The sequence below is a fragment of the Neolamprologus brichardi genome, chromosome 8 (genome assembly GCF_056152115.1).
Source record: "Neolamprologus brichardi isolate AB-2024 chromosome 8, ASM5615211v1, whole genome shotgun sequence".
NCBI lineage: Eukaryota > Metazoa > Chordata > Actinopteri > Cichliformes > Cichlidae > Neolamprologus > Neolamprologus brichardi.
In genome coordinates, this window is record NC_142111.1 from 16,204,893 (window position 1) to 16,228,809 (window position 23,917).

Here is a 23,917-nt window from a genome sequence, read left to right on the forward strand (position 1 = left end):
TTATAAATAATTCTAAAGCCAATTATATTAAAATGGACCTCATACTCTAAAACAGCACTTTATTTCCTATCATTTCATGAAGTGTTCTGTATCAAATAGCAGGAGCAGAGTTCTTCTTTATTTCGACATATGGCCAACATATGGCAAAGCCATAATGTGAAGCATAAAAATCAGAAGGGCCATGCAAGAGATTTATTTGTTGATTCGTTTGCCTTTGACTTATCAGTGTCGTCCTCATTGCTGAAGCATCGCCCACGGTAAAAGGCAAATACAAAGTGTAAAACCAGTTTTAATCAGAATGATACTGCCTTCATGTTGCTGGCAGTATAAAATGGGCTCAGCTTATAAAGAATGTGAGTAATTTAATGGCTGTAGTGGTTAAATATATCAAATGCTCCTTCTGGCCTTGGGAGGGTCAAGCCCAGTGTGATATATAGAGAAGACTGTGATGGCTGAAGGTCGTGCTTCTTCTGCATAATGCATGAATCCTGTAACTCTCTCTGACTCCAATCTTCTGAACCTGAACCTTGAGATGAAAATTTTACTAAGTAAATCAGCAAGCTTGCTGGCATTTCTATTAACCTCCAGTGTGGAACTGACAGAAACATGAATCACAGTAAATAATATTGCGCAAATTGTAAATCATGTTTACAACTTGGGCTGAGTAGTGATGTTATGGGATTTGCCATCTGTTTGCTGTTTGTTATTGCTAATTTCTTTGCATGGAAGTAAAAGAGAAGGTGATTTAAATGGGCAAAAGTATAATTTAGCACAGTAAATATGGGAGAGTTTGATTGCTAATATGGAAACAAATGACATTTGCAACAAGCTCCTATTTTGCAAATCAAGCAACGTGCATGGAGTATGTGGAGATGCTGCCTACATCCCCGATGAAGGTCGGCATTGTGATTTAATAAATGCTTACAGCGTACAGGAGATCCATTCAGGTGCTTTACAAAGTGTTTTCCTCTAATGCACATTTTCTGGTACGTGGGGATTTTGTGCAATATCTCAAACCAAAGAACAAAAATTGATTAATGCGTAATTTATTGACAAAATATCCACATGGTCTTTTCCTTTATCTTTCATTAAAGCTGTAATATTTATGTAGGATTTATTTTGCTTTTATTCAATGATATTTCCCACTTCAAACTTAAAAAATAGCCAAGAGCTTTGATTTATGCATGCATGGAGTGAAACAAAAGAAAGGAAATGTTGACCTTTAGAGGAAACATAAAGGGTCAGTGTTACAGCTGTGCCTTGCAGGCAAATAGCCTCCCAGTGCCGTTGATCTATCCTCGCAACAGGGATGAAATTCTTATCTTTTTGCCGCTTGTTTTCTGTTTTTGCTGGAGAAATGTGGAAAGGCATGTTGTTTTGTCTTTGTGTACAGGCCACATCAAAGCAGCTATATTAAAAAAAACGAGGAACAGATGAAGAAATGCCACCTGTAATGTTAACAGCAAAGGTTTTTTTTCTTTTTAATTTAAAGCCAATTCTGTGCAGAGAATCTTTACTTTGTTTCTGACTCTGCGCTTAAGTCTGCAAGCTCCCCTGCCCCCTTTCATTTCTGTATCAAAGGGTAAACTAATGCAAAATGTATATGTCCCTTGGCACAAAGGATGGTGGTGAGGCTCAGTACAGGAAGATCTGTGTGCTAAAAGCTTGAAACATCTGTGTAAACACATGGCTTTTTTCCAACCATGTAGACAATGTTCTCATAGCCTTAAGATAGATGTCCAAGGCAATATACCTTGCCCCGGGGCCATGCTGGAATGGCTTTGAACATCTGAAAAACCTTGAGCTTCAAGCAATATCCACTTTCAATGTTCCAGCTTGACAGCAAAGCATAGAAGAATTCAGACTGTGGCGTTTATTTGACTTTTTGTTGTTCCAAGCTTTGGTTCGATTGCGCCTTTGTATAGTGGAAATACATTGTAAAAGTATAGTCCTACAAATTTGAAAAGTTTTGCGGAACCACGATTGGTTTTCGCTAGATTATTTTTAAATTTTGAGGAGTGGAAGGTTTTGAAAGTCAGGAGCAAAGAGAACAAGAAAAGAGAGAACCTTCTGCCTTTGTTGTTCTTTAATTCTGTTAATAGCCCAAGGTAAAGATTTATCTGCTCTTGTCAATTTACCTCAGTCTCAATATAAAGCACCAAGGTCACTTTTTCCTTGCCTGGCCCACAGGATTAAATTGTCATGTCCCTCTAATAGGCAGCACAGGGAATCATTAGTCCAGCTCAGCTGCCTGACTGATAGGCATTTCAGTCCAATCATGGGAGTGTGCCGCCACAGGCCAGCCAGTATTGACACTGTGTCAGGACTGAGAGGGGACGCCTTAATCAGGCAGGACACTCTCAACATTGATTTGACAAGCTGCCGTAATGACCCCCTTGTTTTGGTAAAGGATCACTGTTTATCCGAGCTGGCATTGATGCACTTGGAGTGCTGCATTGTCATGGAAACTATTATCACCCGTACAGCTGGACAAGAGTTGTCCTCAGAGGCTACAGTGGATTTCTGTGTTGCTGAGTGTGTGTTTGTGAATAGGCTTATGCACTCACAGCATAGCAAAGTTTCAGTCAAGGTATTTCTTTAATGCGAATAGATTTACATCATATCTCTGCATCTCTGTGATCATTTGCTTTTTTGGTAGTTCATTTATTTTAATGGGATTTTTTTTTTTAACAGTAATAGTTTACACCTTCCAATAACAAGCACAATATGGTTCGATTCCACGAAGTTGCACAGGAAGGGCATCCAGTGTAAAAATCTGCCAAGGGAGCAGCCAAAAGTAGCTTTAACCTTACTGTCCCACAATCTCAAGATTTTTTTTTGTTAGGGCACCCCCTCTCTTAAACAGCTTCCCCCAGGAGGTCAGATTGGTGAGCTTCCTATCGCCGTCCTTTAAATCTGTCTTAAAGACATGTTTTTGTAAGCGAGCTTTCTCAGTGCCTCCAGCTGGAGCTACTTATACTATTTAAGACAACTGACCATTTTTTAAATTGACATTTACACAGAAACACAGTCACCAAAATTTCAGCTATACTGGTAGTGAGAATGTATTATTATTTTGGGTTTTTTCAAAATATTTGCCCTTTTAAAATAAAAAAAAGAAAAATATTTTAATAGTGCATATAAAAATGGAATATTTTACAGTACAATTGTGTTACTTTCCTCTCTCTGTCACAAACCTGACTATGTAACAACTATTCACTTTTTTGTGACACAAATCAGCAATGTCATGTGATTTAGGAGAGGCACAAAACTCAAAACTTAACTTTTAGTGTTTTAACCCCAAATTTAGCATTTATATATTTTTTAATCAATCAACATTATCTGTAAAGTATTTGATTCCAAGTAATGAAGTATCACATCTGTAATTATTAATGAGATTGGGATGGAGTAGTACTGACTCAGAATAGAGGAAAGCTGAAGGTTTTCTGGTTTCTGCTACAACATTAATGCTGTTGATGATCGTAGTTTAAAATCATGTAGATTTTCCTCCTAAAAATAGACACAACGTTTGCGAATTAAAACAGCATTAAATGAAATGATCGGGAATCACAGTGAAAGGTTAATATTTGGAAACTTTGATTATAAATGTCATGAGATCTGAGGCACTTTAGTAAGGGTGTAAAAAACCTAATATACAATATTTAGATTTTATAGCAGGTCAAATATCAGTTTTTGACCTTCTGTAAATTCTCAAGCTAGTCGGCTGTGCTGGGGGGACTTTTGTGCAATAATAGCTGATAATGTAAAAAGTGTCGGCTCATTTATAATTTGACACAGTAAATCACTGCTTTGTAAATAATACACATGTATAGTGGTCATAGACTGTTTTTAGTTCGATAGTTAGGCGTGTTTGTTTACTAAGAAGAGGTGACACTGCTGTTGGCAGGAGGATAAGGGAAATCAGCGGCCTCTCTGCGAGGTGTTAGACTGTAAATATTATTGGCATGCTGACAGTCTCCCACAGAGCCATGCTGTGTAAAAATCGTTAACAAGCACGATGATGGGCTCTCTCCATCCCTCAGGTGAGAATGTGGAGTGTGTTTTTACATCAGCCATTATCCAAGAGGGTACAACGAGGTGTTCTGTGTCACGTGATCCAAAATTGTGCAGCGTTATCAAAGAGTGTAATTTTTTTTCTCCTTTTTGGGGTGCGCGCGTGTGTGTAAAACATCGTTAACATCCTTTTAAGATCTGAGAAAATAAAGAGACAAGACATATTATAGAACACAATACATCTGCTTTTAATTTGTGAAAATACAAAATGAAATCATGTACAATTTATATACAAGGCTATTTGTACAAGACAATAAACAGTTTTTATTATTGTGTATGATGACATAGTCAGAAATATCAACTTAGCACTGGCATTGTCGATGTGCTAAAAAAAAAAAAAAGAAGCACAAAATAATACAGACTAGACTGCAATGTTGAATGTCTCTCAACCCCACAGGTACTGTCAAATGAGAAAACACTAGAAAAAAATACTTCACATTAAGCTTTACACATTTACATACAACTGAATTGCTTTCAGGCGTTGCTCTTGATGATGGATGGATTTAGAAGAAAAAAAGTTTTAAGACTTCTCAGACTGTTTGCGACAGTCGTAGCTATCTCCAGTGAATTTTTAAGAATGCTAAACTAGAAGCCTCTTTTCGCAGCAGTGGGTCTTCCTAGAGTCCTCCATTGGCTTCAGCACTGCCTGGCACATTACTGGCACTGAGGGATGGACAGCTTGGGTTTCCTCTGTGCCAGTAAAAATGTCACAACCTCTCTCATTTTACATCCAACATGAATCCTAGGCTGGACTGTTATGTATCATATATGGATCGAGAAATTAACGGAGCAATATGTGCTTTTCTTTGCTCTTTTTTTTAAACCTTTCCTTCCCCCTCATTGATCCTAAAGTAAAGTGACAACAGTGCCAGTATAGCTGTGATTCATTATTAAAATAAGACATGATTAATAACACCACACACATTATTCTGTGCTTCCAAACAGAAACAAATGATTGGTGCTTTGGATATGCAAGATATGTAATCAGTCATTGAGGAGGTAAACAAAACAGAAAGTATTCCAAAAAAAACAAATAGCCAAAAATGCAGATTTTTTTTTTTATGATAGAGCTGTTCTTCATGCATCAACAAAAATCATGTCTGTTTATGGCATTAAGATTGGTCATGGAGAACATACAAGTTGCTTAATGGCCTCCAAGACAATCCTGTGTCAGGCAGTGCTTACAGCCAAAGGAGGACTTAAATGATGCCCACTTTATGCGATATGTGGCTTTTACATTCATCTTACCTACAAGTATATCATATATGGTCATAGCATTTGGCTTAGCTGTTTATAGTAACTTAAGTAAATGGATAAATGAACAAACTTTTGGATTTTTGGTTGTTTTATAATTTAACAACAAAAACAACAAAAAACAGCTCTATCATATTTGGCTATTAAAAACAAAAAGAAATTTTGCAGATGCAGATACTTGTTAACACTTCCGGGGTTTTGGACAACTTGAAATAGCAACGTGAAAACATTTATAACACCTGAAAAAAGGCAAAAAAAAAAATAAGACAAACATAAATGGATTCAGATAAGGCTGGACCCAAATGCCATTTACATATGGACACTGGCCGTCGTAACTGTCACAAATGTTGTGAATTAGCTCCAAATGGCAAAGGAATCACTGAGAGTCAGTCACTAACAATGCCATTGTGGTGGGGTTGCAGCTGGGTGTAAAATACACATTTTAAACATACTGTACAGACTAACTCTGCAACATTGGTTAACGTAAATGCAGAAGTAGTAGTAGTTGTTCATACACAGCTAAGAAGGCAACTTTTACAATTGCAAAACTTGATCCATTTATCCTAATAAACACCCTTTTTAGCAGTATTAGAAGTAGTTATTCTTTTTTTTTAACATTGCTTTTCTTGTTGACGTGACCATCATTCCCCAAAATAAAACAAAAAAGTCATGGAGTCTGGCCACTGCTAAAGGTTAGCTGTGCAAACTAATAGCTGAGTGACTGTGATATTTGACAACGATTGTCTTTAATGAAGATTACGTAAAATAAACTTGCTGCAGAGGTGACGAAAGCAGTACATGTTCGCCTTATACGATGAAAAAAATGATGATTTGCGTTTGCAGATGAGGCGATATCTCAGATTCCGGACAGTCTTCTAGGAGTCCAATAACCAGCACGCGTCCAGAACTCGGCGCTTGTGCTCTGCTTCTCTGATGGGTGGAATCAAGCTGCTTGCGGATGTACAGTATATCGACTGATGTGATTGACGGCGAGAGTATTCACAGGCTTGAGCTTTATGGTCCTCTGGTGGGTATTCTGTTGCTCATCTGTAAACCATGTCTTTTCTGAGAAAGAGTCAAAATCATACAAAGACAAGAAGGGAGGACATCAGACAGTTAATGCTACATGGAGGTCAAATATTTTGCATTAATATGATGTATTTTTACATGCACTAATAACATTTTAAAATATGTTTTGCCTAAATTGTTGCTTTACGAAGGTATTTTAAGCTCCACGGTGAGTTTTTAGTGGTGGGAAAATATCACTCATTATGTTTTTACCTCCCTCTCTAATATTTCAATCACGCTAGTGTAAAAATAGGACAGCAACCTCCTTCTGATTAGGAGAAATTAGCATTTGCCCAGTGATTGGATTTAATTTTTTTGCTGTCAGGGGTCTATTACAAGTAATCATGGTCGCCAACTGGTTGCCCAGCGACTGAGCTTGCAACACCCTCCACCTCTGGATTGAGGGTGTTGCACGCAATGGCACTGCACAGATCGCCTGGTGGGAGGCAAACTGTCTTCTAATAACTGTAATCACTCTCACACAGATTGGTGAATATTTGCAAGTAACTGTTGCCCTATTTATTAATCTAGAAAGCAAGGTTGCCTAGTGTCTGTGCAATTTTGCACTTTAATCTCCATCCCATAGCAACTATTTGTGGAATTTCTGCTTTAGGTTAGAATTTAAGATGTTTCTGTGCATGTAGACAAGAGTAGCAAAAGATTTGTGATTTTCACTAATTTATCCCACATAATTGCCATTCAACTGCAAACTGAGAGCAGACTCTTGGTGCAGTTTGATTGCTATCTTGACACACTAATTTCATTTTAAAGAGGACAAGTGACGGCGAGTGGTCGGAGGCAACAGATCTCAGGTTCATCGAGCACATTTGCAATAATTTAGATTGTGTTGCTGTCTCTACTTTTGTCTCCTAGTGTGATTGTAGCATAATGCCATTCATCTTATGGCCATTTTTAAAAAATATACTGCCATGAAGCATGCAGCTTTGTTGAGTCTAAAGACATGCAAGTTCCAGTGAAGCAAAATCTCTTTACCAAATTACAAGTTAATGCAGGACTTCCACCTTCATAATTATTATATGTATACGTATATTTTCTAACCTTTTATTTATAAAAGACTTCAAACTTTTGGCTTGATGCAACTTTTTTGGTTAAGAAGGAAATAGATAACCTGACATTCTACAATGTGATTCCTCTGCTTGGCAAAGTCCATGGTCATGACCTAAGGCTGTTATACTGTGGTGCATTAATACATGTGCCAGCAGAAACATGGTGCCAGTAACAAAACATTAAACAACAGTAAAATGTAGCATCAAACCATTCAGTTGCAGTCACACATTCTACAGTCAAACCCGCTGTGAACTGTGCTGCTTAGGTCACAACCATGCTCTCCTGAAGCAGTCATTTGGAAATGCTAAACTCCTTGGCTTTCATTCAGAGGGCAACATGTCAGCAGGGACATGACCGTGTTCAGTGCAAGTATGTAATATCATGCATATTCATTCACTTCCATACCTTGGCCAACTCTACTTATCCTTGTTGCACTTTGAAAAGAGAAAGTAGTACACTACGTGTAAGCTAAGTGGGAAAATACTAATGTGACCATTAATAACAGAAAAGGCAGAGCAGGAAGATCGGAGGCATAAAACCAGCAGATGATCTCATTGCGTATGGATTTGGAGTAGGTTAAACAGTAGGTTGCCACTAATCACAAAAAAAGATAATGGAAAACAACATAGGTCATGTAAAAATATCTTTAAGTGCCATTATTATGCATCCAGCACAATAATGTATGTCAGACAGCCATAATCTTCCCATGCCTATTGTTAAAGCAGTTTTCAAAAATTATCTCCAAGTTTCAGATGGAAATACCAGCATGCAGCTGCACGTCAGATGTTTTTAAATCAAACGAATACACTGGTGTGTTAAATGGATCTCTGTAAAAAAGTGCAATGCATCATATTAACTGAGCATGAGCAGTATTGTTAACCATAAAAAGCCTGTAGTGTTCATTCAGCAGCTGTGACACATGAGCATTCCCTTTGAATGAATGTGAAAATATTATGATATTGCTATTATTTGTAGAATGCATACCTCTGTCAATTCTGCAAAGTCCCTTCACTGTGTTAATAACAGTAAAATACTGAGATACCTGTAATCAATATATACTCAGAGACAGACAATTATAGTAAACCAAACAATCTTAGACCCCATCCATACCGGGAATATATTCAATAAATATAACCGGCCCCATGAACCGAACCCATGAACTTAAGGTTCATCAGGACTCTTGGGGACAGGCCTGATTAACAACATTTAGTAATTAATGCAAATACAAATACTGCACATGGCACAAACAAGCTTTTGTGATTCAAACAAGTCTGTACTTTATGGTCCAACATACATTAGTAAAGACATAAAATGAGTTATTCGGAAGCACAGAGGCATACTTATAGACAGTATAAAAGATGGATGTCGGTCCTGAGCCTGACAAGTGGAGCCGATACAGAAGTGTCCTAATGTTCTTTGCCCAGCAGGGAATTATTTCCCTGGTTCCAAATAAGACTTCCTGTTGTATAGATGTACATGGTAAAATAGCTCTAAGCTTCATTAGTCTGTGAACTCAGTAAATATGCAACTGGTGACTTTAATCAATAGTTTCAGATAATATGGTTTATTTGGGAAATTATGGCTGTTATTCGACTCATAAAGGAGGATTTACAGGGAATGCTCATTATCTAAAGACTTGTGATGGCAAATGCGATGAAGTGTCTTCGGTTTCCATCCTCTCTGGTTTCAAAACCCCAAGAAATCAACAACCTTTTATATATCCATCTTACAGTCTTTAATTAGATGATTCACCTGATTCATTATGCCAACTTGCAGGCACTCTATAACAAACACCTGCCAGACACCACAGTGTAATTATAATAGGGTATATTGCACTAAAAGTACAGGTTAAGTGTACTTAACAAAGGCATTATTTCATTATGGGACCTGGTAGGCTTGCACTACATTGGTACAGCCTATAGAGAACAACCATAGTGTACAGATAAGTCCTGAAACTCTAAGTGTAGCTTAGAGGCTCTGTCTTCTTGTACAGTGTAATGCTTTACAGATGTTATGTTTCTATATTGCAAATTGCAAGTTGAAAGCTTATGGATAGGAAATGGATTCTTTACCTTTTTAGAGTTATCGAGAGAAAGAAAAGCCAAATACATTTGAGGACACTGCTTTTGTTAAAAATGGGCTGGGGCCAACTGTGAAGAATTATTTACACAATCTAAACTTACTGCCATATTTAAACACTGGGTTGTAGGTATACGTGGTACCATTATAAAAGATTGATGACTGATCAAAGTGGTATCATCCAGTCAGCTGCTTGTGTCTTGAATACACTATGGTTGAAGCTGTCAGCTTATCAATCACTTGAAAAAAGTGTATGTGGTCGGGGACTTGGTAAGCCCGAACATGATGTTGAATTGGGAAAGTCTAGCCAAAGTAATAAAATCTGGAAGTACGAAATCTACTTTGAATAACTATCCCTGCTTCTAGCTAAGAGTTAGATAGGATGCCATGTACATTTCCACAGCAGAAACACCTCCCTATAGCGATTCACACCAACTATAGTGTCATCTGTGGAGACCACAGGTGTAGTAAGGCTTCAAACTGAAGTAAGACCTAAATTGTGAAATCAAGACAAAGGCAATAAGAAGATATAAGGATTCCAGCGCCTTTGGTTGCAGGTCGAATACTCTGTAGAGAAAAAAATGCTAGCTATTGCTGCCGTATGCTAACAGTGTAGTACTCACTGCTTTATTGAACCTTGACTTTAAGCAGTCACGGGCCCAATTTGTAGCGGTGCATAGAAATTCTGATTCAGTTTACCAGTCTAATTACTGGTAATAAAAGTGGTAATCATAATACATGAAAATGTCTCTTCACAAAGTTTAACAATTGTAGAATAAAACTGAAATGTGACATTCAAATTGTGCGGGTCAAACTTTATTAACAACCGTAACATTTTATGCTTGCAAATTGTCTTGACATAACTAATAGTTCAGGGTGGCAAGTAACATTTAACTAAAAGCGCACCTTTCTAACGCAAATCAAAAGGCATTGAGAGGACACGATGTGCAAGAATTCATTGACATGACATGAGACATTAAGACATGTAATTTTAAAAGTGCAGTTTAGTACAATACGTTTCAGCTTTAATTCGAAATTAAACAAAACTTGGAATGCTACAAGTGGAAAGAGACGGTGGCCATAATCACAGAGGTGCCGGATATTAGCAAAACAAAAAGGAAAGATGGAGGTTGTACAATGTTTGTCACTTACTACCCTGAGGGTAATTACTTTGTCATGTTCTATGATGTGTTTGCCAGTGTCACATATATAATAATATCCTTTTCTTCCACATTAGATGGAGGTTGAGAGGGGTCTGTGTGTATAGGTAAGGCTTTCGTAGTTAATTAAAAGTTGGTAAGCGGTTAACTGGACAGAATTAGTTGTAGAAACCCTGATCTATATTTGCACTTGACTCAAAGTGTACTAGTCAGGATGTTACTACTGTTCTTGGCTTTCAAATGCACAAGAATGTGGGGAAAAAACAGCTAATGGATGGAATGAAACTCAGAAATAAAATGCTCAGTCCAGGGGAGTTCCAGTTATTCTTTGACCTGCAATATTAGCCAATCCTGCTAAAGAGGAAAAACAATCTGTACTAAAATGCTTTGTTAAACACAAAAGTGGCACATACATACACAGTCAGACGGACATACATACTTTGACACTCAGACGTGTGAAAGTCTGTCTGGACAAACAAGACAAACGCTGTCGGCAGGCACCGGTCACGGACATAGACAGTCACAGAGCTTTAGAGGGGCACATACTTTTGTTTGTCTCGCGAGTCCCTGCTTTTGGCTCGGTTGGTGCGGTTGGTGGTGGGGATAGAGTGGACGGAGGAACTCTTTTTGCTTGAAGAATGGGATGAATGGGAAGAATGGGAGAGGCTGGTTCGAGACTGGCCAGCGTTGTGGTCAAACTGCATCAGGCAGAATATCAGGTCTGAGGGCACCAGCTCAAATGCATACGGTGGATTGGTTATGACATATCTAGAGGAAAAAGGGACCAGATGTGAGGCCAGTTATAAATAAAGTAATACATGAATCTATTATTATTTGGATTTCAGTTAAATGCAAGAACACATACCGTTTGGTACACTGGCTTTGTGTGTTTAGATGTGCGTCTCGTAGCCGATAGATGCCAAAACACAACATGTTATAAGTTTTTAGGGCTTTACAAAACAGGTCACCATAACAACCACCATCCTGTAAGAGAGCAACACAAAACTGATGAGTACACAATTTGTATTTTGTAAAACCAACACTAAAAATACATATTAACGTCATAGAAAAATAGAATCTGTGTTACACAACGTAGTCTTTTCTTTTCCCTTGCATGCTCTTTGTTTTGTTTACTGTTGTCTGTTAAATGAAGGACAAAACTGTCTCCTGACCACACTCAAATAAAATCACCAAATAGATCTCTAGCATCAAAAGTGATAGCATTACGTCTTTATCTGATACAGCTGGATAATAAAGCAGAAAGTCGTGGAAATTAAGCAGATAACTCTACAAACTCGACAAGAAACACAAGCATTCAACAACAACATTTTACAGCACACAGTTAACTCATTCCAGTTGAAGTGGAACTGCCACAATTAGAGGATTCAGTCACCAGGGTAAAGCAATGATGGATTTCATGGAATATTAGGGAATATTAAGAGAGCCATAGCACAAAATAAAAGAAGCCTCCTAGGCTCATTAGCTTTGTTCTGCCATTTATAGTATTGTACAGGAGTCTTGAGCCACCCCTCCTTTGTTTATATTTAGCTTCCTAGGAGTCAGGCTAAATTTTAAGTTGTCTTCGGAAATAGCTTTCCAAGCTTTCTGAAGGCTTTTAGTTTTTCTTTGGACATTGGCTGCTTTCAGTCATTTTCAGTTCAGTTCTTGTACCTGACCACTGTCAGAGGATTTTTTTTTTTTTAAATCATATGAATCATTCAAGCATAAATAAAGGGACCTAACAGACGGGATGAGTTAGGAAAACAAAAAAAAGAAGATTTTAAATTAAAATTTTAGTCACTTCATTACTAGCAACCTGTCACAAAACCCATCATTTGTTCCCATGTCTTTAGTTGATTTGGGTTTATGAAAAATACCAGCAAACATAGTATTTTTGGACCAACAAATGTAAATTCCCAAAATATATTAGCTTGAAACTTAGTATATCTCATGGTGTGTAGTGCGTCCTTAAAAAATTTGAGGAAACTGAACAAGTAGAGGACAAAAGAAAAAGTGGCAGGCTTTAAAATCTATCTACAGCAGATGACCAGTGTGTGAAAGCTGTGTCCTTAAGAAATAGGAAACATCCAGAAAAGACCTGAAACACAACCTGAGAAATGCATCTGGCTCTTCGGTTGATCCATCTACGTAAGTGCTAACAATCAGTCAATATGCTATTAAAACTAACATCTTAAATAAATGCCAAAATTATTTGATGCTCATTCTATAGATGAATATAACTTTATTTTCTATTCATTATACAATTTCAGCTATGTCACAATCACTCAACACAGTTTTACATCCCCATCCCATCCCTATTACTCTGCATCCTTCAGTAACAGCAGCTCCCACAAAGCAAGCTGACAAAAATGTCCTTAGCCCCCAGGTGACAAGACCAATCACTTACCCCGAGGTCGGCAAAGGGCCCATCGTACAAGGCCAGCTGTGCCACGCGACACCTGTCCCTGTTTGCCAGGGTCTGTGGTGTGCTGTAGCCACCTCTTAATGCATTCTCCTCTGCCAGCAGCCCCTCCAGCTCCGGTGTCGCCCCGCCCGTTACCAGCGTCCGGATCAAGGTGAGGATATTATCATTGAAGTATGTCTGAAGGAATGAAGTTAGAGGGGGGTGAGTCCTTAAGCAAACACTCCCAAAGTCACAACTGAACCTTCTCAGCGTGCCAGGCAGATTGAATGGCGCTATCTAACCCTGCTCTGTCGCATCACATTGGCCTGAACATGGAGTGAAAAGACAGGAGAATCCAGTTACTGCAGGACACACCTACTTCCATCAGAGCAGCGAGTCCATGTTCACACTTGTCCAAGGATTTATTACTTAGCTTTATATAAGAAAGAAAAAAGTCCGCTTTATAAACCACACACTAAACCTGAAGATATACTCCTCTCTGTAATTGTTATCTTTCTAATCCCTCCTCAGTTATTGCTTTGCTGATTTTAACAAGGGCAAATGTCTCCCCTTTTCTTTTCACTGCAGTCGCTTGTCTCCCCCTGCTTGTACAGCATGGTGACATCTCCCTTGGCTGCTGACAGCACTATTGACTCAGATGATGGATGAGGGCTGTCCATTAGGTAGCATTACCTTTGTCTACACTGGAGCACACTTGAAGGCAGCTTTGTTCTAACCTCACTCAAACTGAAAGGCAGACAAATGAAGCCATCATGCCTTGTACAAGTTCCAGTCTTGTCATTCATTCTTTTAACAGAGGACCAGAATGTGCCTACTTTATTATTTTTATTATTTTTTTAGATTTAGTCGTAAAGCTCAGCCAATATAGGATTTTTAAAACCGATACAATACTGATACCGATATTTGGCAGTAAAAAATTCAGTATATTAGCGGTTATTCTTTTTCTTTTAGACACACAACACAAAAAAACATTTGTTATGTGTCATTATTAAGGGTTATATTTTTTATTTCATCTCATCCAAGAGGGTTCTTCAGTTCCATAACCAAAAGGTTTGAGGAGTCCCAGGTATTTAAACCCTAGTGGGAGTTTCCCCTTTGGAGATGAACACATGTGTATCATCACATGAGCTTAGCCGAGCCCTATTAGGGTTTAAATACCTGGGATTATCCACGTTTTGCTTCTTGGACTGAAGTGAAACAAACAAGAGCCCAATCTTCTTCTTTTCAAGCTCTTAAGACGGCTGATACAGATTTATCAGTAAATAGCTAATATCAGTCAATATCGCGACTATTTAGTTGACCTATTTTGCAATTGACAGATGTTATTAGAAATTCGATTTTTTGACTTACCGCACTCATTAAGGAATCCAGCACACTGACTGCAAATGCTGTCCCACAGGCAAAAGGCTGTGTGAGGTACAACTCTGTGTCTGGGTCGTCGTCATCATCTTGATCCAGGAACTGAACATTCGAGTCATTCACTATGGGGTAAACATGTTCATTTTATTAGCTATTTCAGTTCAGCTTGTTTTTTTGTTGGTTTTTTTTTACTGCACACTGAGTCCAACATGGCAAATGCTTGATTCACGTGAAGAGGAGGACACAACAATACAGCGGTTGTGCACAACAGTCAGTAGCAGCAGATATGGACTGTATTAGAAATTGGTGAATAGTTTCGCATATTCTCCTCATTTGCTTAGTTCCAAATTTGGACCACATTTTAGTTTCTTTAAAAGAACTAAAATGACATGTGTCTGGTGTTTGTATCCAGCCTTGTGGCCAACTTGCCTCTGCCACATTCCATATCCAGGCCATTCATGCACACTCATGACACCATGCATATTGTCAAAGTTCCAGGCCTTAACTTAAAGTCCTCCTGAGGTCACTATCAGTAACACCATTATGCCATTGTTTGTCTTGTAAATCCAAGACAGAACTTCCAATTACTTGTACTTGCATGTCAAGTCAAATGAAAGTATTCCATTGCCCCAGAACCTTCTTTAAAGATGTCTTTGAGCACAAAAACACATGCAGTAGCTGGAAGAAAGTAATGATGTAAAATTTAGTTGGAGAACTGCTTCTTCTGTGAGGACAGAAATAAATGTCAGTCATATCGACAGGGCTGAGATGAAAGAAGGGCACGGGCCAGAGAATGTGATCCGACAGAAGATGCTATGAAAACAGCCACAAGGACTTCTGAGGGATCAAAGACCCTGTAATTCTTAGAAAAATAAAAGGGAGAAATTTTGCTTTGAGATAGGGAGCCAAAACAAGACAGGCAATTTCAACCAGAACCAAGGGTAAAATGTGCTCAAAGTGATGCCATGGGAATGGACTGAGCCTCTTGTGCAGCACGAGAAATCAAAAGAAAGCTGATATGGAGGCAGCAGCAGTTACAACACTGCAGTACAGGACAGAGGCACTTCTTCTTACCCAGCTCAGTTATCATTTGTATGCTGGTCCCACTGCTTTTATCCTGACTGAATGAAATCACAGGCAGTTTTTTGCCTGGCTTTGCTAATGGCGCTAGACAAGTGTTAAGGAAAAACAGTTACTGGTACATGTCAACAAGGGACAAAACAAAAGCATAAACAAATTCCACTTTTAGTACAGTTAATCAAGTGATGACAGCCTCTAATTGCATAATTTGTGTTTTCTGAGATTTGTTTACAACTACTACACTGAAAAGGACATAAAACAGCAGAGCTAGCATATCAATCAACACGTAGCAGCAAACCATACCTAGTTCTGTTATGATGGGGATATTTGCTCCAGTGGTGACAGAGGTCTGCCTCACCAGTCCATGGACTGGACTATTCTCAGGAGATGATCTATCCATTCCTGGTGGTGTGAAGCCTAAATGGACATACATGTCACACAAAGCACATCAGTTAATACTAGGTTCAGTGCTTGATTTTAGAGGTTACGATAATGCACATCAGCAGAACTAATATGTCGGGGTTATTTCATCTATTTGCAGCCGCGAGTAAGGTGTAAAGTGCAGTGTTACCATATTCTTGACAACGGCCAGTATTGATTTATATATAATAGATGTGACAAACAGCTCATTTTATTTCCCTTTGATTGTGTGTGCATGGAGACAAACATTTTACAAACATATGCAAAAAAAAGCATGTACAATATGGAGTCATGAAATAGAAAATCAGTGACGCAAGATTGAATCCAAATTGACTTGACATTTCTTGCTTTCCTCAGACTGACAAGTAAGCACATTAAATCAGTGATGCTGCATGTATAATACATAGGGTATGTTGTGATATCCATCACTTACTGCTGACTAAGCAGCACCATGCGAGGTCATACATGTATTAGAGGAATAATGAAATCGTTGGAGACCCTACCACCACCACACCCTCCACCCGTCGCGAGGCCAAAAGGTTTCTAAAAGGATTTCTCTCAGTGCCAAATAATGGCCCCTTACTGAAGACCATCTGAAGCTAACTGAGTGCTTCAAGTGTCATTTAGAAAGCTATAACATGCAATTTTAATACATTGCACACATTTGTTTTATGAAAGTAGTCTCAGATATTGAAAAATAACAATGTGCAAGCCAGGCAAATCTCTTGTGCCAGAGCTGTGCTTGTTGCCACCAATTAAGTTTGTGAAGAAACCAGTTGTTACAGTAACCTGAGGAATAGTCAGCTGGGTTTACTGTCAAACACAGTGACACCAGGTCAGCCAAGCAGCACCCACTGAGGAATATTCTCTGTGCCAGGGCCCTGTCCCTTCCAGGCAGTGCAGTGAACTATGATAGGGCGCTCCTTACCTTGAGAATTAGCCTGCAAGACCCCGATGCTGTCATCAAACTGCATAGATTTGATGTTGAGTGACGCCAAGATGCATTCTTTGTCCTGCAGTGATGCATCGTCAATATTGTTCTGATTGGCTGATAGAATGACACACATGTCGCAGAGGTTGATGTTGACAGCCCTCAGATCTGCCCTACTCAACGGTGTGCCCTTTGAGAACCAGTGAAGGAGAGAATTTGTTATCTCACCTATAAGGTACAAGAAATAAATCAAAATTTTGAACGGCAGGCAAACTCGAAACTTATGCCTCGTGTGCATGCTCCAAATTATACTACGCGCTGCTAGCGAGTCCTGACAAATGCTGCTACTGCTAATTATGTCTTTCACAAAGTCCTTTAATGGTGGAAGAAAAAAAATTGTGGATGCTCATATTAAACATGAACAAAGTTTCAAATAATGAGGTCAGTGAATATGCAAGTAATCACTGTAAGCTCGAGCTTAAGACTTTTCAGGCCAGATTTACTAAATGGGACAAAAAAGCTTGTGAGCGAAATCCTCATAGTGCTCATGGGTGTGGTTAGTTTAATGGTTGTGCCTATAAACACAAGCACAGTCAGTTCATATGAAGTGCACAAGTTAAGACGTGTTTTTTTCTGTGTTAAATATCAACGCAATTAGCAGTAAATAATAATAATAATGGATTGCATTTATACAGCGCTTTCCGGGGCCCTCAAAGCGCTTTACAATTTCACTATTCATTCACTCTCACATTCACACACTGGTGGAGACAAGCTACAGTTGTAGCCACAGCTGCCCTGGGCCAGACTGACAGAAGCGAGGCTGCCATATCGCGCCATCGGCCCCTCTGGCCATCACCAGTAGGCGGTAGGTGAAGTGTCTTGCCCAAGGACACAACGACCGAGACTGTCCGAGCTGGGGCTCGAACCGGCAACCTTCCGGCCAACTCTTGAGCCACTGTTGATTGATTCTGTTCATGTGGACATCCAGATGAAAAGAATCAACTTTTGGAGATTCTCCTCCCATATTTTGCATCTTATTGAAGGAACGCTCAGAAACATACGTCTTTAAGTTGTCACCTCTTACGCATAATCTTCTCACTGCTATCTCTTTGTAAATACTAACAATACAATACAATTTTTTATTATTTTTTTTACACCTAAACCCAGTTTGTGCTGATGCAACATGTTTATAAATCTGTCCCTTGGTGCTCAGCTTTCTGACTTTTTTTCCCCTTCTGGCACTGTATGATGTCAGAAAGAGAGAATAACCTCAATATAATCAATTCAGGTACAGAGGTTTAGCTGTGAGCCACCTGCTATCCGTTTGATTGAAATTTGTAGCCAATCAGTAGACATCTGGCTTAAAAGGTGAAGGAACAGCGCTGAAGCTTGTTTAGCAGATGAACTGACAGGATGCAACTAAGTCCAATATGAGATAAATAAGGATTCCTTATTCTGGGAGTCATGCATAGCTTCCCTAATAAAGTCCAGGCAGAAATTCGCACAATCAAATCCACAATGTTCCCATGAACCTAGCCAAATCCTTTGCTAGCATAACCACATAAATATTAATCATTATGTAATGTCCAGGATTTAATATTCTACCGAAAACGACAAATTGTTGATGGCTTTAAGATTTGTTAACAATGAGCATTTTGCAGGACAGCTTGCAAAATAACAATGTGCTCTTTATACTGATGAAACAGTATCACGTTTCCCAGAAAATACATTTGTTAATGAGCATTATATGCACACCAGTTTAGAAATACAAAGGCATCACTTTGACGTGATCTAGATAAACATTTGATTTTTCTCTACTTACAGGCAGAATGGAGACTTTGGGGAAATTATGCAGAGTTTCCCATTCCCGCTTCAGATACTCAAGGGAGCCGACAAACACAATATGCTTCAGCTCATGGTAGTGAAAGTTGCTTGCTCTCAGGGGCATCACAAAGTTTCGGAGACCGATCAGCGCCGATTTCACGTCTCCAAATATGCACACGACCACATGACCGCTCAGAACAGTCATGGCTGCCTCACTCCGTGTCTGAGAGGAAAAGAAAGGGATAAGGGATCAATATGTTCCTGGCTGGAATTTGCATAAATGGGCATTTCCAACAAATGTTAGCGCTTTCTCCTTTTGCAGTGAGCCTACCCCCCCTGTAAAATATATCATGCAGTTCTGCACTGCAATGAAAGTAATTTGAAAAATGGCATATGTATTAGTACAAGAAATTTTCCATAGTGCAGGGCTCTCTTGTAGCAAATGACATGTCAAACACCTCATTACAGAGTGTTTAAGTGCCCTGTCAACCTCTGATAGTGCTTTGTGACATGACACATCTGTCACCAGGGAGAAGAGTGTCGGGACAAATGACGTGTACCGAGTGAAGGAGCAGGACCCACCAAGATGACCTTCTCAATGTCTTTGGACGGGCACCAGTGAAACATCCCCGTGGAGTCATATTTCTTTACGTTCTCGTCCATGCTCTCAATCTGCTCGTTTCCCAGGATGAGGAGTGGGTCATGTCTAATCAAACAAAAAGATGGGAGGGAGAAAGAAAAAAAAAAAACACATTTCATTTTCATACATTTTATAAATTAACCATAAGAATATTTGGCAATCTGCAAATAAGTTGCTTTTACTAAAAAAAGAAAAAGAAAAAAAAAAAGGTTGCTTTCTTCCTAGTTTTTCCCGCTTCCTCTTTTCGTTTTCCTGTCAGAGGCCATCTGCAGAAATGCCAACAAAACTGCCATGTCATCAAGCAGAGTGACATCAGCAGCGGCAGCCAGGCGGAAGAAGATGGCAGCAACACACTGCGTTGACTGGCATGAGCACGGAGATGCAATTACGCCCCCTTACTGCATACAGCTTTTGACGTAGTGCGCTGCGTGGTAAAAGCTTTAACAGACCAGACTTTAAATATTTCAGCAATTTGCCCAACCGTATTTGCTTTCCAAAGTGAAGGGTATTAATGTTTAAACAGACCATCAGAACTATATAAACTAATTTCACTGGTGAACATTAACGCTGACCACTAAAAGTTGTCTCCCAACACGAGTACCTGCATTTCTATCATGCTTGTTCTGGTCAGGGGGATATGATCTTATGAAGTCACACAGTTAATTTAAATAGAATAGAATGGAATAAACAAACACATGATCTATGGTATGAAAAAGATTAACAGAAATTTGTAAGTTACCCAAATTTAACATCTCATCAAGCTGATCCCAACGAAAAGTTTTTTATCTGCGGAAGAGAACTCACATAAAGGTTGTCCGAGCCAACCGATATACATGACCAGCCACATTAGTAGTACTGCTCAACACAAATCCCTTTGCCCTAAATCAACTTTGTCAGATTCAGATCAAAGTTAAAGATGCTATCTTCTGAAAATCCAGACAACAGTCTTCGGTCTCTGTCCAAAACCTTTTAAATTGTTCAAGTCCTCCCCTCGTAACAAGAGCGTCTCTTTAATCCATCCAAGTACCTCAAAAGAATGGGCACCTTAAGTAACATGTTAAGTATGTATGAAAGTGTCAGCTGAAACTACCATCCCTCAGGCTCCAAGAGACTGAAGCCGAAAAAAACCCGCCTTTGGGCTCATATACCCCCAGGCAAGACCTGGATGTCCTTTCAAGAATATAAGTAGCAGTAGAGGGAAATGTCTTTTCTACCTCTCTGTCGATGCGGCTTCACTTTGAAAAGCGCGTGTACGATAAAATTTCGATGTCAAAGCGTGCACATTGTTTTTTTGTTTTTTTAAGGTACAATGTTAACAGAAACGTGAAATAAAAAATAATAAAATACACTCTAATATATTGAAAGTGGGGGTCCTAAAAATAATGAGACTCACTCCCATTTGCTGCTTCTAGACTGTCGGTTGCATGAAATCAGACATCGCCGCTTTTCTTTTTTTGGTGTAATCAAAAGAAGCGGAGGCGGCAGCTTTGATAAACTGTAGGTTTACAGGTTTACAGCCAGGACAATCATAAATGATCATAAAAAACTGGAATTACGGTGCTTAAAATCCACATGAGAGTGCAATTCAAATTCTAATAAGAGTGAAAGCATTTAGTGGTTTTACACCTTGGCTAAATATTCCATCAAAAGTCAAATGTTTCACCACTCACTCAGTGGAGCCGCTGTCACTTCAGTTTGTCCTTGTGAAGATGACTGGTGAGGCAGAGCTCTGCCAGGATAGCTATCGCTCACTGTCAGCCATGACGGCCTGTCACTACCCTGCACTGCCAATTGCCTCAGCAGTTCTGTAACAGACATGACGTGTATGTCACGGCACTCCGATGTGACCAAACGTGTTATGACATCCCGCAGTTAGATGTGTCTTATGACCCATCAAGGAGCCCGTGGAAATGGTGTTAATTTCAGTGAGGTCGTCATTGCTAAGTTCCAGACAGGTCATGTTAGTTTGCTGGAACTAGAAGCGAACTGTCTCGTGGAAACGTGATCGCTTTTTTTTCCCTCTTGCGTGGTTTGTTTCGTTAAACAGCGAAGAAGTGTCCGTGAGTGTCACTTCTGTGTACTTCTAAAGATTCAAACTGATCAGCAGCATAATTCACTGCTTTATGATGACACGTTTGACAAGACTTCACACATCATTACCCCGAAACATAAGGCCAGGTGTTTTCTGGAGGAGCGTAATGACAGCTGAGAGAGCCATAAAGAAGAAGGCAGACACGCACATTATGTCGATCTTCTAATTCGGCAGCACTGCACTAGTTTTCTCTAACACAAGCACTAAGAGCAGGCAAAGTCTTTGAAAACCCGGCACATCATGAAAACTGACAAAGGCCTGCTCTTCAAAACCCACAGCCAATCTGTTGATCATTACTTATTTACAAAGGCCTTGAGGCCGCGGGTCCTGTAAAAACACATTTGATATAGTATACACCCAGATGTTTTTTTCTCTGCTTGTTGCAATGAAGTATCCCTTAGGCTACCACGGCGAATCCCTCTCTAGCGTGTAGGCAGCAGACGCTACACGAAATATCACATCCACCTGTACTGCACAGTATTAGCATGGCAAGTAGATGGATTGGTTTGGTGTGTTGATTTTTCGCTGATAGCATTGGAAAAGCCTGGTTTTGCTACCCAAGAGCCTGGAAATCACCTGGAGCGATTCAACTTTCAAACCACTTTGAACCAAATAAAAAAAAAGGGCAAACGCCCACCTGGAAAAAACAGAGACCAAACATCAAAGGAAATGGTAATGTATGCATACCGACACTTTTAGTTATAATACAAAGCAATTTTTTTTTTCCAGAAATAGTGAATGTTGCTGATCTGTACTGTATCTGATGGTATTAAACAATACAGACACATGTGGGTTTGAATTCCAAATGTCAAGCAGATCGCAGCCATATTAGCAGTGAGAACATAAAGTCATCTGTCAGGCTTAATTAAATTTCATTTGTGCTGTTGCACTTTGTATACATCAGGCTGCAGGTCTTCCCTGTTGCCTGGCTTCCTTATAACATTGCACTTAATGACAGTGACTACTATTATTATCGTCCCTCTAATGGGTTCTTGTTGAATAACAGTGTTATCGCCAGTCAAGATCAATACGCTACGATTTAATTTCACGAGACAAGATAAAAGCAAGGTAGCATTTGAATTCGCCTTTCATTGTGATGATACATATCATCTGTGGCCTTACGTGCTGAAAAGACCTCAGAGGGATCCGACAATAGATGAATAGCCTTGGGCTATCTATCCTTTAGAGCCCCTCTGACTGCCTGGTGCTGTCATTAGTGCCAGGCCTGTTTAAGAACTGTAGTCTGTGGGTGTCACATGAAACCTTGTGGCATAGAGCTCATCTCAGAGGCTGACATATTTTCCATGAAAAAAAGAGCATAGAAAAATGTTCTTTCAGATGCTCTTTGTAATACACTGCTTAATCCAACAAGTACTAGTTTTCTTCCTAAAGCACAGGTATCTGTACTTTCTTCATCAAAGCTTTGTTAAAGCTACATTAATGACTATATTTATGTCCCTAAGAGGTTAAATTGATATGTGTAATGTGAAAGAGATTGTTTGATTATGCTTGTAGTTATAAACCAACAAAGGATTATCACCTGACTGGAAATCCCTGTAGAGTATTTTTATACCGTCTGGCAAGTTGTTTTGGTTTCATTACTCTTATGATGAGCAGGAAGCTAGTCTGTATGTTACCCTCCCAACACTAAGCAACAAATATAATATATAGCTGTTCGATATAACGATATATATCGGATGACGATATAAAAACTTCTATCGTTTCATTTTACGCTATTGTTTGTTTCGTGGTGTCGCAAAATAAACTGTTTACAGCAATATTTTTTCATCGTTTTGATGGTCACTGTAGTGGCTATATTAATTTCTTAAAGTTCTCTCTTTCTCTTATATTTAATATAACCACACTATTGTGGTTAGCAACAACGACGGTAACACCATCGCGTGTCCGCTTGTTTATGTTCCACATAAACCTTTCACAATAAAGCTCAAGATCCTGTTGAGACTTTTCAAAATAAACTGAATCACGCGAAAGAGCAGATTATTTACGGATGAGAATTAAAAAAGAGCCGCCAGGTGCTAAAAAATAAACCTTAGACTCAAACGTTAGAACAGGCTTTTCCCCGCAGCACGCCGTGTAATAAATACTCACAAAGAAAACGGCGGCCTTTACAACTTATGTCTAAAAATGTATAGTTTCATGCATCTGTTAAAACACTCGACTCCAACAACATGACGTGCAGCTGGAAACACTTCCCGCAAGACGAGCTGCCGAGATTCACAGAATTTACAGAAAATGTTACATTTTTGTGATTTATATCATTATCGGACGATAGAATTCTTATATCGGGATATGAGATTTTGGTCATATCGCACAGCCCTATAGCAAATATCAACAAAGTTAGCAGCTAGCTGCTGAACATCTTGGAATAGTTTGCTGGAAAATAGCCTTAAGATTTCCCTCGCCCAGAGACCCATGTACAGCT

The 23,917-nt window shown here is 39.2% G+C and overlaps 1 protein-coding gene across 9 annotated transcripts in view; it reads right to left on the bottom strand.

The window, feature by feature from the left end:
- Positions 1-4,244: 4,244 nt before the first annotated feature.
- The window catches only part of LOC102789302 (calcium-activated potassium channel subunit alpha-1a), a 97,839-nt gene continuing 78,166 nt past the window's right edge, over positions 4,245-23,917 (bottom strand). For 5 of the 9 annotated variants that reach the window (XM_087844702.1, XM_035907854.2, XM_006791121.3 and 2 more), the window contains 10 exons: positions 19,325-19,448; positions 18,741-18,965; positions 16,916-17,108; positions 15,871-15,984; positions 15,562-15,654; positions 14,479-14,609; positions 13,111-13,305; positions 11,569-11,687; positions 11,250-11,471; positions 4,245-6,393 (listed from right to left, as the gene is read on the bottom strand). In XM_087844702.1, coding sequence (XP_087700828.1) covers positions 6,372-6,393; positions 11,250-11,471; positions 11,569-11,687; positions 13,111-13,305; positions 14,479-14,609; positions 15,562-15,654; positions 15,871-15,984; positions 16,916-17,108; positions 18,741-18,965; positions 19,325-19,448 — 1,438 coding nt within the window. In that variant the 3' untranslated portion in view covers positions 4,245-6,371. The remainder of the gene's footprint in view (positions 6,394-11,249; positions 11,472-11,568; positions 11,688-13,110; positions 13,306-14,478; positions 14,610-15,561; positions 15,655-15,870; positions 15,985-16,915; positions 17,109-18,740; positions 18,966-19,324; positions 19,449-23,917) is intronic. The other 4 variants (XM_087844705.1, XM_035907855.2, XM_035907853.2 and 1 more) reach the window with 1 other exon arrangement.